We start from the raw sequence: 18,269 nt of genomic DNA on the forward strand, positions 1-18,269 counted from the left end.
GAGAAGAGTCTAGAAGTTTAATGGCTGTTTGGAGTTTGAAGTTGATGACTTCAGTTGTGATCCCCATGACCATACTACTTCAGGAAGGGGGGCCATGGCCCTTCCCCCCTAATCCCTCATTTTCACCCCGCCTGTTTTGGAAATAACCGTCAGTCCCTCACGAGGATATTTTTTTTTATTGCAATATGACTTTTCTGCTTTATGTCACCCTTGTTTTGTATAGATTGACTGTAAGTTGTGAAAGTCAGAAATAACAAAAAAACCCCATGAGCTCTGTCAATTTTATCCCCCTCAATGGAAATTTTACAAATTGCTCCCTGCTCCCAAACTTCAGGAGTATCTTTGACTGCGACTCCCCCTCCACTCCTAACTCATGTTTGTGTGTTGTAACATCCTCCCAACAGTGACGACTCAATCTCCATCTCTCAGATGACATGGACAAACTTTTAACCACTCATCCAAACTCTCTCTTCCTCACACGTGGTGATTTCAATTGTCACCATGCTAATTGCCCAGGTGTTGGTACCTCTCTCACCAGCCATGGAACTTCTGCAAAGGACCTCTGTGAGTCCATAGGACTGACTCAATCCATGAATTTTCCCACCTGTTTTTCTGTCAATGGCAATCCTCCCAACTTCCCCGACATATATCTTGCTCTTCCTCTGCCCCCAATGGGTTCATCTGGTCATGTGCTTGTGAAGGTCAACAACTCTCTGGTCATTCTCAGTCAACAGCCTCAGCACTGGCAAGTCTGGCAGTTCACTCAGGCAAACTGGCAGGGACTGCGAGCAGCCATTGCACTTCAGGACTGTCTCCTATATCTACCACCCCTGATTTTAATTCAGCTTGGGCATTTTTCCACAGAAACCTGCTCTCCCTTATGCACAGATTCACACCATCTTGTCTTCAGTTATCTTACCCATCCTACTGCTCTTGGTACACTGAATCCTGTGGCGAGTCAGTTGCCTTGAAACAACTTGCATTTTCCTCCTGGATGGCAAATCCAACAAGTGTGTGTCTACTCTCAGGAGAGCCAGAAAACAACATCCCTCCAATCTCAAGAATGAGCTTTCAAACTTGTCTCCCTCCTCTAAAACCTGGTGACGGCTTGTCAAATCAGTCTCCCCCTCCACCCCTTACCCCTCTTCAAATGGCACCACACCAACTCCGCTCGTGAGAAGGTCGAATGTCTAAATTCTGTGTTTGCTTCCAAATCTGATGTCAACCTTCTCTCTCTGTACCCACCCTTCACAGTCATACACAACTGCTCCTGGACACTGTGCCTTTTGCACCTGAGAATGTTTCTGGCAACTCTCGTCTCTCATTCGACAACTGGACCGGACGGCATCAGCTCACAAGTCTGAAAAAACCTGCTCTGATGCTCTTGCACTTCCTCTCTGTCTGCCCTTTTCTCCCTGTCATGTTCCATACGTCATCTTCCATCTGCTTGGAAATCAGCCAACATCACAGCATTACATTAAAAAGGTGCAAAAATGGATCCCCTTAACTACAGACCAATCAGCTTACTTCCAATCATCAGCAAGGTCATGCAATTAATCATTGCAGTCGCCATAAATTCATTCTGTGTCTCCAATGCCCTCATCTCAGATCATCAATTCGCATTCAGGTATGTCACTCCACCTTGGACATGCTGGTTCTGTTCTCCCAACAATGGATGGAGGCCCTCAATATCAGACAAGAGATCAGGGCCGTCTCTCTGGACATATATCGAGCTTTCTATACAGTCTGGCATCCCGCCTTGCTCTCCAAATGGTCTGCCTTTGGCATCTGCCTATGCCAACTCCACTCTGAGATTACTGACTTCCTCCACTCTTGTAGCCAATGTGTGGCTCTCAACGGAATCCTTTCTTCTCCCTCTCCCTGTCAAGGCTTGAGTGCCCCAATTCAGTGTTATAGGCACCATCCTATTCCTAATCTTCATCAATGATCTCCCTGACTTCATCAATGACCTGAACTCCTATCCATCTTCAATGCTTTAATCTGCTCCTGGGTGTCACTGTCAGCAATTATCCTTCTTGGGCAAGCCACATTTTGAAGTTGGCCTCCAATGTAATTTGTGGACTACATACTCCATCAAATAAAGTCCTTCCTTGGCAGACTTGAACTCCTCTCCACCTACAAGGCCTTTAACCACTGCAGCTTGATGGAATACTGCTCTCCACTCTGTGCTGGCGCCCCTGTCTTACTTGTTGCTCAGCTTGATGCTATAGAAACCAAGGCAGTCAAGATCGTTGGAATCTCTTGCAATGAAGCTGAGTCTATAGGCCTATTACTTTGCCATCGCTGACAGGTCAGTGGTCTCTGTCTTATTTCGCCTCATTTCTGGTCTTGCCCTCTCTGTGCTTTGCCCCCTCTCCTCCCCCCACAGGTATCTGCAGAACACATGCGGCCCACCAACAGCCCCTATCAAGTGAAACAGCCGAAATCCAGAACAACTGCTCACCTCCACTCATTTATTCCTTTTCCCACCCGTGGAAACACCTTGCATATTCTCTTCAATCTCATTCCTCCCTCCAGGTCTTCAAGACAGCTGTTCTCCACCATCTCAAGTCACCCCCAACCAAAGTCATGATCTTTTCTGCGCCCGTCAAACCACCCCCCCCCCCCCCTGATTCAATTAAATCAGCTACTACAAGATTAAATATTTCGTTGTTTTATTTGCTTTCCTTACCAAGTGTGGCAAGGCTATTCAACTACTGCACTCAGAGAATGAAAGCTTCCATATGTTTCTAATGGGGTATGTTTAACATTTATGATACTTATGCAATTGTATAATATATAAATTGATCAACTTTTATTTAAGCAAATTCATTTCTGACCTCTGCTTTCCATACCTATGGTACCAATGTGCATTTACTTACGTGAACAACCATGCCCGTTGCCATGAAAACCAGCATAGCACTCGCATCTGTATGAACCTGGAGTATTGTAACAGATTGCATGCTCACTGCAAGAGTGCTTTCCAAGAATACACTCATCCACATCTGAAAGCATATAATCACAAAACGCTTTCAAATGCAACCATTTTGTAATAACAAAGCATAATATTGAAAAAGACACTTAATCTTTGCTGTCAAAAGTCAAGCCATTCCAGTTTACTTTTTGGGCAAGTGTGTCTTCCAAAGAGACTCACATGCAATATAAAGGCAAATTTCATACTTCAGAAGCAGTAAAATTGGAGTAAAGCACCATCCATGATACTGACCTTTGCACTGAAACTTTCCGTGCACATACTGCAGATCAAATCCTTCCAGACACTTGCATCGGTAACTCCCAAAAGTGTTCACACACGTTTTATGATGTGAACACACCACTCTATTCATCTTGCACTCATTGACATCTGTGAATAAGATGTGAAATGCTGATATGATCTTCTATTGGAGGATTCATGGCTGTGATAGGAACCAGAAAAGAAAGGCAAGTTTTTCTACCTTATGTTCAAATCTTACGTGGATGTTTAATAAACTATTGGGAGGAACTTGTTCTAATAACCTTTTGAATGTATTTGGGTCAGGTGACGTGGATTTACATTTTATCTTTTTGAAAATGTTCGAGTGAAGAGTGGAAGATATGCAAGCGAACTCTCGTACATACACATCGCCTTTCCCTCCCTTTTCTTTCTTTTTTTTCTTGTTCATCTATGCAGATTTTATGTATGACAATTAAACAGCTGCTTAGCCAAAATTGAGAGAGATATAGGGGGAAAAAAAGAAATGAAACACATGAAAGGCACAACATAATCTTCAAGTTTTAAAAAGCAATTAGCTTGAGTGATTCAACTTACCCAGACATGTTCGAGCATCAGAAGCAAGATGCAGTCCACGGGAGGGACATGTGCATTGCACCAACCCATTTAGATCCTCACAGCCATATTGACAACGCCTCATTGAGCATGCCCAGGGATCTGTGATTGGCACATATATGCAAGTATGAAATGTATGTCGACCTGCAAAATTTCTTACCTTCTCCATATTTATAATCCCAAATGGCCTGCTATGTCAATAACTTAATTTTACCTAAGCTCATGCTTGATGAGCACTAATAATCATTCAAATCTCAAAGTTGCAGTCACAGATGGATAATGAAATAATAAGACCAAGAAAGAACACGAAGAAGTAAAGAGCAAAGATGGAGCCATCAGGAGGAACCTGGATAGGATTCAGGTTTCAGCCGCTACTCCACAACCCTCAAACCCATTCAAGTGCAGCCAAGTGAGCCTTATAAAATAATTTCTGCAATAATTCACTTCTCCTTGGAGAGATAGACAAGAAAAGAGAGGGATAGAGAGTAACAAAGCTTTGGAACATATAATCCTAAAGGTATGAATGCAATAAAATAAATTAGTTGAAAAGGTTTATCAAAACCATAGTATTGGGTATTCTGCTTAAGAGGAGTTGACTGAAAGTGGTTGGGAGTAGCATATTGCTATAATCAGTTTACTTAAAAGTCAGTAAGTGAAATCAATTTCAATGACACGTACTTTTTTCCTTTACAGGTGTGAGGCTCATGGAAAAACAAGTCAGAACTAACAGTGGGTTAAACATCAAGGGAATGAACAAACAGGAAAAGAGTAAAGGGAGGAGAGGTGAGGAAACACTGAAACGAGCCAGAAAGATGGATGGGTTTGGAAAGGTTAACGGGTAATAAAAATTATCGTCAGAAATGAGAATAATGAGATGGCAGTACACTGCTTGCTAGCTATTTATGGCAAGACATTTGAATCCTCGTTACTATATAAAAATAAAAAGGGGAAGAATATCTTATTGCAGTGTCGTGGCAGTCAAAATATTCCACCATTTTACACCATCTCGACCAGTGAAATTTTTCGCTCACTCTCTCGGCGTTGGCTCATGTTATCAAAATTCAGACAAAATAGCAACTCATGGGAAATGTAGATCATGCTCGGAAACACAAAGAAAGAGTTTAAAGGACCCTTCCCATATCCTTTTTCTCAAGACTGCATGAGTTAAAGTGTTTTATGAAGTCTCGTTCATTCAGCAATAGAACTTTGGAAAATTACAGCCACAGGAAAAGGAAGGGAACATTAATGGACAAATAAATTTAACTTATCATTTTGAACATTTGTTTTGAACAAACAACTTATCAACAATATTTTTTGTCACTGTTGAAAATTATCTGGATGAGCAAGTCTGTTTTCCTTGTGGAAGATGGTGTGTAAGGAAAACCTCAAAAAAAAAAACTTCATGAACCATGTTTATCAATCAACATAAATGATTAGTCAATCAGGGAATTGCAAAGATTATCTTCATCATTAAGAATAATTTCCAATCATGATCTTCAAAATTAGCACGTCTTCATGAATCTAAGATGAATGAAATTTTATGTTTTGTCACAAAACTAGTTAAGTTTGTTGTCAGAAATAATCTTTCCAAGAGCACCTTTCCAATAATCTTTCTTTAATCTATCATGAAACAGAATATAAATGAAGAGTGGACCGTTTCAGCTCACAAAAGTCATTACTACAATATTTGTGTAAATTGCACATCCGTATTGATGCTGTGATATCAGTTGTGCTGAAAAATGGAAGTCAACAAAAAATTACATCCGATCTAAAATTCAGAACTGGAATATATTTCAGAGAATGATTTTTATTTGATAGATAATTTTATAACAATGAACATCTTGTGAGATATAATAAGGGTCACACATGAGTTGTGGAAGTTGAAACACCCACCGGCACATGAACCATCACTCATCAGGGTGTAATCATTGAGGCAGTAGCAACGGAAGCTCCCGTATGTATTCATGCACCGGTGCTTGCAAGGCCGGGGTTTCAGACCGCATTCATTCAAGTCTACAGCATGAAGCAGCTTGCATTCAATAACTAATCTTTAGGAACACGTATTTTTTAACAAGAAAAGCACTCGGACACATAAACCGCTTTGGGATAAGTGCCAAAACATCACAATTTGGTGTCTATATAAATAACCTAACAAAGCAGGAATTTCCAAAATTACATTTTAGCTGAGGGAATGATCTTATCGAAAATTACGATTTATGGTTGTGCTTCAAATGTATCATGACTAGGAATAAAGTTCTAAACAGCAGAAGCCAATGAATATGAAATAAAATAGAGGGAAAATAATTAATTACAATTTGGGTGAAATTTTGTCTGAGATATGGTCTGCTCTTTCCTATCTGTGTCAAAATTGGGGGAGAGTACACCTAGTTCCAGCTTTGGTTAGAATAACCTATTTTTGGGAAAAAACACATACACACGTCAAACCTCGAATAGAATATGACAAACATGAAACTGAAACAGCAATAAATACTACCCAAACGATTATAAAAAGACAAAATAAAAATATAAAACGAAATATCAACAGATATACACCGCCAACTAGGAGAATGATAAAAGAGCAGGAAGGTAAAAAAAAAAATTAAAACAAAAAAAAAAGAGTCGGACTGGCCAAATTGGACATCGACAAAGAAAGTTCTTTGGAATGGCTAAGTAGAGGTCAACTCAACTGGGATGGAGAATGAATCATAATAATTGCCCAAGACCAAGGAAACTACACCAACGGCTTTAAGAAGATGGCAGGACTGAGTCACTCAGACAGGTGTCGGTTTTGCAAGGGAAAAACAGAAGGCACTTGTTACCTCCTGTTGGTATGTCAAAAAAAAAAAACATGCATGCATGTCAGAATAGCTGTACCCACAAAGGTACAACAGAGTAAGTAGAGTAATGCACTAGTACATGTGCAAAAAATTCAATCTCCCAGTTCCAGAAAAATCATGGAAACATGAACCAAAAGTGATCACTGAAATCAAGGTAGTAATGCTTACTTACGATGCGACGATCCAGTCGAGCGTGAACATAGAAAAGCATTGCATCCAGATTTCGTACTGAGGTTCAAAAAAAAACAGACGGCATTGCTAATTGATTTTCAGTACCCAGTAATTTTGGCCTAAACGACGCAGAAATCAAGAAAATGACCAACTACAAAGATCTCAAAAATGAAGCGAAAAGAACCTGGAAGCTGAAGAATGGCGAAATTGTACCAGCGATAAGTGGAGCAAAGGGAATGATGATAAAGAACCTTATGGAGATCTCAAAAAAATATGACTACAAACAAACTACAGTTGGAAGCTGTCTGAGGCTCAGTGATGATCCTGAAAAGAGCCATTGGAACAAAACTTTGAGAACAAAAAACTTCACAGATAGTCCGTGAATTGTGATCCCATTCCAAAATGGAGTTGGATACTTTGAGCACCGGGAGGACTCTGCTCCACCTTCTGAAACCCGCAAATGGAAATAATAACCAAGGACACACACACACACACACACACACACACACACACACACACACACACACACACACACACACACACACACACACACACACACACACACACACACACACACACACACACACACACACACACACACATTTTCAATATTTTTGGTCATATAGATTAATTATAATCATGTATCTATACTTTATTTAAAAGCAGAACACGTATTGCAATCAGATAACGTGAACATGTTAATTTTATGATTCTTGGTTACCGGTATATTTCATATCATGAGAAAAATTAAAACAAACATTAAAAAAATGTTTGCAATTGCATTTTCAATAAACAAACACCTCGCAGACCTTCTTTTCTCTCAAATTATTGAAGAGTGAATCTGACATTACTTCTCCATCATGTATACTGATGTTTTGATGCAGCAAATATTCTACACATGAAGAATACATACATTGAGCAATAAACATGTCCCAATAAATATTATTTTTAATCATACAGATGATGTTGTCATAACATACAAAGCATTGTAAATTGATCAGGTATGTAACAAAATGAACTGTTTGTTCTCACAATGCATCCTCACAATGTAGTAATGTTGGCAGAAATGAAAAAAAACCATATTAAAAGCAAACCACAAATAATTTCTTTATTTTAAAAATTCATCCAGTAGATTATAGTCTTAAATGTAACAACAAAATGGCATGCCCAAGGTCTTCACCTACCATGATTGCAGATCTTTCCTGTGTATCCTGGTAAACACTTGCACTTTCCAGGTCCAACACACTTGCCATGTTTGCATGGTGGCTTGCAAATAGCTGAAAAAAGCAATGAAAAGAAAAGTTAAATAACTAATAAAACGACAAATTAATAAATGAAATCAAACTTCGGCACCACAGGGCATAATGGTTGAAAACCTACCTGCCAACCTTTGGGGAATGAAAACCAGGAATGAAAAAAAATCCCCAAAATTGAGACAAATGCCAGGAAACAATAAAACATAAAAGAAGGAAATATGTCAAACACAGTCATGATCACACCATTTGAAGGCCTTTATCCCTGAGCAGGGGTCAGCTTTTTTGCAGGCTCCAATCATGGTACCCTTTCTTTTGGCAATGTTTTTACGGCTGGATGCCCTTCCTGACGCCAACCCTTTAGTCGCTTTCGACCCTGCAGGGATAATTACCAGTATACTGGTGCTCGTTTCGCTGACCTTCGGAAGGATGACAGGCTGAGTCAATCACCCTGATGCTAACTCAGTGGCCAGCGGGGCTCAAACTCAGGACCCCAAGGATCCCAAGCCACCACCTTAACCACTAAGCCACACCAGGCTCATATGTCAAACACAGTATATATATATATATATATATATATATATATATATATATATATATATATATATATATATATATATATATATATATATATATATATATATATATATATAGATAGATATATATATATATATATATATATATATATATATATATATATATATATATATATATATATATATATATATATATATATATATATATATATATATATATATATATATATATATATATATATATATATATATATATATATATATATATATATATATACTTTATGTTTTCGTCTTTTCCTTTTAGCCATGGTACAAATCAAGGAAGCAAGCACACACGCCATGCAATATGCGATTGAATAGCAAACACACCACAATATATATAGCAAGCACACTGAAATGAGAGCGAGAGATGAACCTTCAGAGTTTAGGCTTTATTCCATTTGATTGGAGCCGCTTCTGTGGACACACCAGGAAATACAGGTTCAGCTAGGAGTACATAAGCAGAAACGTATACATGTGCAGTTAACCATTGCAGACTAATCCGCGTAAGCACGGAGTTCGATATAATCTCCATTCTCACCAGTCAATGAGCACCTTCAGTTAACGAGCATCAAGTGGACAGCCGATGTCAATAGCAATGCCCCGGGGACAATCCACCCGTGCCGCAGAGACCTCCCCTTATACGCGAGACGCACAACATGTGATCCCGCGTCATGTCCCTTGATTCACGTTAATTCACCACATTCTCCTCACCTTTAAAATGTAACTAGGGGCCCATCTTACACACCATGATTGCTTTAGCACTATAGGAGTATACATTTCAAGCAACGCGGACTAATTGATCTACAGAAGCATACATGCCAAGCAGTGATTATTTTGAGTTGTAGGAGCATGGAAATGAGCATCGATATATGATATAATGGGCATATAGGAGCATGAGCAGCGAGAATGCCGATAATCCCCTTTACAGATTGAGTCGTCGAGGGGGCCTTATTCGTCGACCTCTCCGGGAGTAAACGGCAGTTTCACTTGAGGGAGACTCCCGATCCTCTTGGTGAGCCTCGACTTGTGCCGGGATGACTCCTCGATCGCTCTCGGGGGTAACACGGCAGCCCCGTCGCCTGGCGGAGTTCCTGGGGGGGAAATGTCAGAAGGAGGAGTGCCAGGAGGTGGTGTACTGGCGGGAGGAGTACTGCGGGAGCCAGATGGCGAACCGACACAGTGGTCTCCCTGCCATCCGGGAGCCTGACATGAGCATACTCTGGATTAGTGTCAATGAGTTCGACCCCCTCCACCAGCGGTTCATACTTGCTTTGTCGTACCGGGCGTTTCATGAACACTGTACCGGGGTGGGTCAGCCAGTTGGGCACCGTTTGACTGTCAACATAACGTCGTTGGTGAGTAAACATACGTTCGTGAGGAGTGGCATTTGTGGACGTGCAGAGCAAAGAGCGTATGGAATTCATTGCGTCAGGAAGAGCAACCTCCCATCGCTCGGGGCCCAGTCCTCTCGATTTCAGCGCCAGAGTTATGGCTTTCCAAATAACTCCATTATACCTTTCCACCTGCCCGTTTCCCTGTGGGTTGTAACCCGTCGTTCGACTAGTTGCTATGCCGTGCTCTAATAGGAATTGTTTTAGCCCGGCCGACATGAAACACGGCCCTCTGTCTGAATGTATGTACGAAGGTTTCCCAAACATAGCGAAGACGTCAGAGAGACATTTTACGACAGTGCCCGAGGTCATATCCGAGCACGGAAACGCGAAAGGGAACCTTGAATATTCATCAACAACGGTGAATATGTATCTGTTGTCTGTCTCGGTGGGCAGGGGCTCGTTGAAGTCGATGTTTAGTCTCTCGAAGGGGGAAGTAGCCTTGATCAGTCTGCCAGATGCCGCGCCAAAGAATCTGGGTTTTAGTTCAGCACAAACAGGGCATGAAGCATTCATTTGTTTAATATCTTCAACAGAATAGGGAAGATTTTGTCTGCGTACGAAATGTGCCATCCTGGTTACCCCTGGGTGGCACAGAGACACATGGAGGTCTTGCAAAGCCTGACTGATTGTTGCCGAACTGTAGACCCGGGAGAAGGTATCTGCAGCAGGGTTTTCCTTCCCGGGCCGGTAAACAATGTCGTACCTGTAGCAGGCTAGGTCTATCCGCCATCTCATAATTTTTTCATTCTTAATTTTCCCGTTATTTTTCCCATCAAACATGAAAGCCACGGATCGTTGGTCCGTAACGAGCGTGAAGTGGTTTCCCAGTAAATAATGTCTCCATTTACGCAGCGCTTCGACGATGGCGTACGCCTCCTTCTCTATTGCCGAGTGTCTCTGCTCGCTTCTAGAGAGAGTTCTCGAGAAGAAAGCGACCGGCCGCCCAGACTGATTAAGTGTTGCAGCTATGGCGTGATTTGAAGCGTCGGTCTCCACCACGAAGGGCACCGAGCTGTCGATCGATAAAACCACGGACTTACTGATATCATCCTTGAGATCGTGGAAAGCTTTCACGACAGCGGCATCTGGTGGAAAGTTTTTGCAATGCACTAGGGGATGTATTTTCTCGGAGTATTGCGAAATCCATCTTGCATAGTAAGCGAACATCCCGATCACCCGGCGCATTGTCTGCAAGTCCTGAGGTGGTGGAAGCTCACAGAGCGGGCGCAATCGCTCAGGATCAGGCTTAATTGTGCCGTCGGCTATCGTGTAGCCGAGAAGGTCAATTGACCTTGCCGAGAATACGCATTTCTCGTAGTTGAGAGTCAGATTATATTTTCCAGCAATGCTCAAGAATCTGTCCAGATTCCTATCATGTTCCCTCTGATCCCTACCGCACACTGTGACATTATCCACGTAAACAAAAGTGTCTTCGAGGTTTTCATCTGAGATGATGTCGTCCATAACCCGTTGGAAGCAAGCTACTCCATTCGTGACACCGAATGGTATCCTTCTGAACTGGTAGAGGCGCCGCCCTGCCTGGAATGCAGTGTACGGTTTGTCTTCCTCTCGGATGGGAATTTGATGATAGGCGCTTTCGCAAGTCGATGGTACTGAATACCTTATAATTGGCCACGCGTTCGACCATCTCATCTATGCGCGGCAGGGGTAGGCGTCGAGTTGGGTGAAGCGATTGACCGTTTGGGAATAATCGACAACCATCCGTCTCTTATGGTTCTGACTGCTGGTTACTAACACCTGTGCGCGCCATGGCGAATCGTCGGTTCTATAATTCCCTCCTCCAGTAATCGCTTGGTTTCTGAAGTGATGAAATTCATGTCAGCAGTGGTATATCGCCGCGATTTGATCGCTATCGGTTTGCAGACCGGCGACTAGTTAGCGAACAGCTGGGGCCACGTCACCTCCGCGGTGGTCAGCGCATTTAAAATTAGACGAGGCTTGCTTCCTCCAAAGGGTATTTCGATGCTCGTGTGCTGCTTGAGGACATTATGACCCAGAATTACGTCTGCGCACAAATCACGAAGCACCAGCACCTTTACATCCCGATGCGTGTACCCTTTTACGTCCAATTCAACATTGCAGTACCCTCGTACGCGGGATTGTAGTGAGGTGGCGGCCATGCATACCGTATTGTCAGTCGGGTGGATTACCCATTTCCTGCCCTTCACTAGCGAGCTGTTGACGAAACTTTCAGAGCTACCGGTATCAATCAGTGCCTCAGCCATATGCCCGTTAATTCGCACGTTGATGATAGCCTTGGATAGATTCCCCCGGGGAGGCTGCAGTCAATTTATTTTGCGAGTAGAGAGCCGCAGAAGTGGGTTTATTCCTCCTTAGAGTAGATTTACATACCCTGGCATAATGCCCTTTCTTGTCGCAATTCATGCATGTGGCATCTCTGGCTGGACATTTTTGACGAGGATGCCTTTTGTACCCACAAAAGAAGCATTTACCGACCGGAGCAGTTGCTGAGGAGTTTGACGAGGTCTGGGTATCCGGCTCCTCGGGTGTTTCTCCATCCCTCATGTCTGGCTGTGTCTGTGCCAGTGGGGTTCCTTGGGTTCCCATCGTAGCAGCGTTCATGAGCAGCATCGGTGTCCCAAATGACTCAGATTGCTGCTGAGCCGTATCCATCGCTCGAGCCTGATCGACTACCTTGTCAAGAGTGGGTTGCGCTTTCTCTAGTAAGCGTTGCCGTATGTGGGCTGATCTGAGTCCTTGGATGAATGCCTCCCGTGTCGCCTCCTTTCGGTGTTCCTCGGCGCTTACGGCCCGGAAGCTGCAGTCTTTTCCCAGCTGATTCAGAGCTTGCAGGAACTGATCGATTGTCTCCCCGGCTGCTTGCTTGCGTGTGTTGAGAAGATGTCGTATGTATACCTCGTTCTTGGGCTTCACGTAGAGCGCCTGCAGTACGTCAATCGCTGCTTCGTAAGTGTCGCACCCCGAGAAGAGCCTGTACACGCCGGGCGAGACATGATTCACGAGAGTGGCAAATTTGTCAGCTCCCTCCGCGATGATGGTCAGATAGTGTGAGAAGGAGCAGAACCAATGTGACCATTTCATTTCTGCGTCAGTCGTGTTTGGGTCTGCGTCGAACCTCTCTGGTTTGTAGATCTTGTCCATCTTTGGTTGAGAGAGCCGAGAAAATCAAATGGAATAAATTGAAATGAGAGCGAGAGATGAACCTTCAGAGTTTAGGCTTTATTCCATTTGATTGGAGCCGCTTCTGTGGACACACCAGGAAATACAGGTTCAGCTTGGAGTACATAAGCAGAAACGTATACATGTGCAGTTAACCATTGCAGACTAATCCGCGTAAGCACGGAGTTCGATATAATCTCCATTCTCACCAGTCAATGAGCACCTTCAGTTAACGAGCATCAAGTGGACAGCCGATGTCAATAGCAATGCCCCGGGGACAATCCACCCGTGCCGCAGAGACCTCCCCTTATACGCGAGACGCACAACATGTGATCCCGCGTCATGTCCCTTGATTCACGTTAATTCACCACACACACAATAGTCAGCAGCCTCCCGTGGCTTGGAACCAAAAGAAGCACAATAGATACTGTAGAGCACACGCATTGCACGTCATTATTTCATTAAAATCTGCGTGCCAATTTCTAACCCGCATCTCACCTTGCTCAGCCCCTCGCTCACCAAAATTCACCACTTCGACCACCAATACCTCCTACACATGAGAAAAATATTCCCGCACCCCCTCGTGCCTCTGCATCACTACAATTTGCCACTATATGGAGGAGTACTGCACAACTTGTGACTGTCTTCGGACTACGCGAAGCAGGGCCGAGCAATGAACGTTAATAGCTTGACTGCATCTCGCCGGAAATGTGCTGGGTGAGCATGCAGGATTGATAGAACTCGCATCCAGTCGCCTGAACTTGGCAAGACAGGAGCGGCGAGGAGGGGTCACGGGAAGGGCGATCCGGGAGCTTGGTACATGGCTTAGGTGTGCATTTTGGCTCACGAGAGGGGGGCCATGGGTGGTGGGTGTGCATTGCTATTCGGCAGAGACTGCACTCAGAGCATGTTCAGAGCCAGGGTGCTGTTACCCTCTGCTCATACCCTCTGTTAAGTTAAGAGCTCCAGGCCGTGTTGAGCTGTATGGGCGAATGAGACCGTTTCCGGCCACAGGAGCCTGCCAGGGCATGGCTAGAGCCACTGTGGCCTAATAGAGAAGCGGGATTTGGGTCACAGTATGTCGCTTTCGGGTCGTCACCCCATCCTTCGCTAGGGGCTTATAAAAGGCGGAGCGCAGAGCCGCTCGCTCTCTTCTTCGCCCTCTTCTTCTCTGCCCTTCTTGGCTCTGCGTTGGCTGCTCCTCATTGCCTCTGCCCTTCGCTGGCTCTTTCACTCGCAGTTGATGTGTGACTGTGAGACGTTCTTCTTCTTGAGGACCAGTGCAGAGCGCACGTTTCCAAGAGCCCTGGCAAAGTGACTAAGCTGGAGATAACGCACCAACTGAACTCTTGAGGTGGGAATGCTCAAGCAGAGCGTCCCACTGAGGTACACACTACACTAACAGACCTATACATGACTAGATTAAGGAACTTTTGCCTCATGCATCTTCTCTCCTCTCTCTTTCCACCCCTCTATCTCATCCCCTTTGGATGCACAAAAGAGCATCATTACTGACTCGTAATTCCATTTTCCTCTGGCACAACACCACACCCCATATTGCACTACACCACACCTCCCACTCCCACACCTTAGACACCAGTATTCCTCCTTCTGACCTCCCCCTAAGCATACTGAGTTGCGTTGGTCTGCCGACAACACCAGGTATTGCGAGGCCATTTTCCCTCATCTGCTCTCTTTCTTTTTGGACTTTACCTTATCTTCCTCGGGCTTGTGTGTGAGTGTATGCGATGGCACCTGTCGTAGCTTAAGTTAAGATTTTAGAAGTGATATCGGGATAAGTCTGCTCTGTGTCTGCTTTTGTAAATCACTTGCCTTTTGCCACACCCCATAAATCCCTTGCTCTCCCTGCTGTACATACCAATAAACCCAAATTACTCTGCCACATACCTTTCCTCGCCATTGTAAATAAATGCTTGAATAGAAATGTTCCCAGCTCATTTTCTTCTTTTCCTTCTTTGGTCCAGCATGGTTCGTATTCTCGCTTAGCTGGGATGTTATCCCCCAAGGATCTGTTTTCTAGCCAGTACGTTCTTGGCAGTTACGCTTGGCTGCATCTGATCTTGTAAGGTGATCCGTTTTGAACAAGGCGTACCGAGGGCATGTCCCCTGGAATTTAAACAACGTGGCTTTTAGGTAAACAGTATCAGACGGAGGACCCTAAGTCATGTGGTCAAGTTATTGGCGCTCATGGTTAGTTAGCGACCCGCTGTGTCACAAAGTTATTTGTGTGCGATGGCCTGCGATTCCGGAGGGTCTGGTGGGAACCCAAGGTAGCTTCCCCCCTTGTGGTCTTATCACCCCCGACCCCAGGTCCACAACAATACATATATATATATATATATATATATATATATATATATATATATATATATATATATATATATATATATATATATATATATATATATATACCAATAAGAGGCAATGTGTGTGTGTGTGTGTGTGTGTATGTGCGTGCGTGCGTGTGTGTCCTCCGTAACTCCAAAACCATACAGCCGAGCAGCCTGAAACTTTGCATGCACACTAAGAAAATTCCAAGGAAGTGCAAGAGTGAAAATTGGGTCTTTGGGTTAACTAACACACCCCTTTTGAAGATAATTAATGGCCTTATTTAATTATATTCTTCATCAGGCCACCTCGCTCCCTGAGGTCTTAAGGTGTTTCCTGGTTAACCTTGTTGGGGTCTGAAGCCACCATGTTTGTTGGCCTGCTCAACAATGCGTTGACTTGGAACAGACCGCAACGATTTCTTTATGATAAAGTTTTTTTTCCACTTTCCTCATTCATATTATCGATTGCCTGTTCATCATCGCTACAAATCACTGGGCACATACATTGCAATGCTTATAAATGCCCGGAGATGTCAGCGTTTGTTTCTCATTTCTGCGCATGCGATCACCATGAGTATCTCTTAAACTAAGGAGAAATACAAAATTTAAACTCCAGAATCAAACTTACAAGCAGTTCCAACTCTGAGAAAAGTGTTCATTTGTCCAATTCGGACATATTTGACATTCCGGGCGTCTCCGGGAGGCGTATGTTGAATATGATGATTCAGTGATTGGCAATTGCGTGCCAAGGGAGCCGTTTCTTATCAACCGTTTTGTTGGAGTGCTTGCTTGAATGCTTAAGCCACTTGGCAATCACTCTCTAAGCTGCTTGGTTGATCGTTTTGGGTGTTCGTTACAGTTACACAACAACAGCGTTCGTTACATATATATATATATATATATATATATATATATATATATATATATATATATATATATACATATACATATATATACATATACATATATATATATATATATATATATATATATATATATATATATATATATATATACATATATATATATATATATATACATATACATATATATATATATATATATATATATACATATATATATATATATACATATATATACATATATATATATATATACATATATATATACATATATATATATATATACATATATATACATATATACATATATATATATATATATATATATATACATATATACATATACATATATATATACATATACATATATACATATACATATATATATATTGTTGTGGTTACCAAATTCGCAAACCACCATTCAGGTCCCTTAGGTGAGGTATCTCGGTAAGTATATGTGTAGTTAGGCCCAAACCCGTTGTCTAGTGGGAATACATGTCATTTATGCGTGCTACGACTCTTCAGGATAGCCGTTTTTCTTTCTCTATCTTTATTTTGGACCAACCGCCATTGTTACCACCACCAGTCACAACATCAACCACCAACCACAACGCCGCTTCACCACAACCGCCACGACCTTCACGTCACACCTCGCAACCGTCGCATCGCCACCGTTCTTGCGCCGCTTGTGGGTACCGGTGTTGGACTCGTGCAGGGCGCGCGCCGAACAGCGTGTACAAAACCACGGATTTTCTGCTTCAAAAACGGATCAAAAACGACACACGCCCACTTTTGTGCCGTCCAATCGGTGAGCGAGGGGCGATTTGGCCCCGCCTCCAGGGCGTTGGAGGGCGATCACTATATGCAAATTTATGGATCAATAAGCATTCACGCCCACTTTTTCTCGCGCCAATGGGGAGCGAGGTGAAAGGTCGAAGGGAGGGGGTCAAAGATGAGAGAGCGAAGCCACGGGGCTTATATAAGCGACCGCGTTCGTCAGTCAAGTGAATAGAAAGTGAAGACTTCGCAGTCGGTGGAGTTGGGAAGAAGAAGCAAGAAGGAGTTGGTCGTCGTCGTGTGCATTGGAGTCGGAGCGGAGGGGACGGAGCTGTGGAGAGGCGGCGAGGGCAGACGAGGGGGTGCTCGCGTCGTGCAGGGAGCTGCACACCAGGGAGGCCGACGGCGCGACCTGGCCGAGGTGGAGACGCTCGTCGCGGGACTCGAGGCAGAGTGGAAATCCTCTATACCCCGAGCATCAGCAACCCCCTCCTGTTTCCCCCCCGCGCTGAGATAGTGCGACCAAGGGGGCCCCTTTCCCACCCCCTACCAGACACTGCCCGCGAGGCCCGCGGAGTTGAGGCACCATCGCCGCTCCGCGTCTCATCACCAGACGGGTAGGCCCGACCCGGTCTCGGCCTCAGGCCCGCCTCATCCTTGAGGGTTCTCTGTTCTTTTTCTTGGTTTTGGATATGTGTTGTCGGCGCCGTCTGTGAAGTAAAATTGTATAAGTGTTGCCGTGTGCTCGCGTAATCGGTATTAGATCTGCATTGTCGCATTTGCTTTTTGTGTAAAAATTGCATTGTGTTTCTTTTCTTTCTATGTGCTTTTGGTGGAATTGCATTGTGTTTCTCTTCTTTTCTATGTGCTTTTGGTGGAATTGAATATGTGTGCTTTCCGTTCAGCGCGAATAAATGTGCTTTGTGTTGAACTGTTTCCCGCTTCGCTTCGTCATTTCTCTCATTGAATCCTCATCTTGCTTCACGTAAAGGGTTGGTAGTGGGCTGAATACGCCCGATAATTAATCGAACCGTCGAGGCCGACGATAACACCGCTCGGT

The 18,269-nt window shown here is 43.5% G+C and overlaps 1 protein-coding gene across 1 annotated transcript in view; it reads right to left on the minus strand.

Annotated features, from left to right (window-relative positions):
• LOC147014206 (uncharacterized) overlaps positions 1-18,269 on the minus strand; it is an 86,308-nt gene that overhangs the window by 21,073 nt on the left and 46,966 nt on the right. Inside the window, exons 3-7 of the mRNA XM_085851975.1 lie at positions 8,016-8,108; positions 5,717-5,836; positions 3,806-3,925; positions 3,227-3,361; positions 2,883-3,005 (exon numbers count right to left, since the gene is read on the minus strand). Of these exons, the coding sequence (XP_085708101.1) occupies positions 2,883-3,005; positions 3,227-3,361; positions 3,806-3,925; positions 5,717-5,836; positions 8,016-8,108 (591 nt within the window). The remainder of the gene's footprint in view (positions 1-2,882; positions 3,006-3,226; positions 3,362-3,805; positions 3,926-5,716; positions 5,837-8,015; positions 8,109-18,269) is intronic.

This window comes from Eptatretus burgeri, chromosome 13 (assembly GCF_056783735.1).
Source record: "Eptatretus burgeri isolate ZD-2024b chromosome 13, Ebu_testis_v1, whole genome shotgun sequence".
In the NCBI taxonomy this organism is placed as follows: Eukaryota; Metazoa; Chordata; class Myxini; order Myxiniformes; family Myxinidae; genus Eptatretus; species Eptatretus burgeri.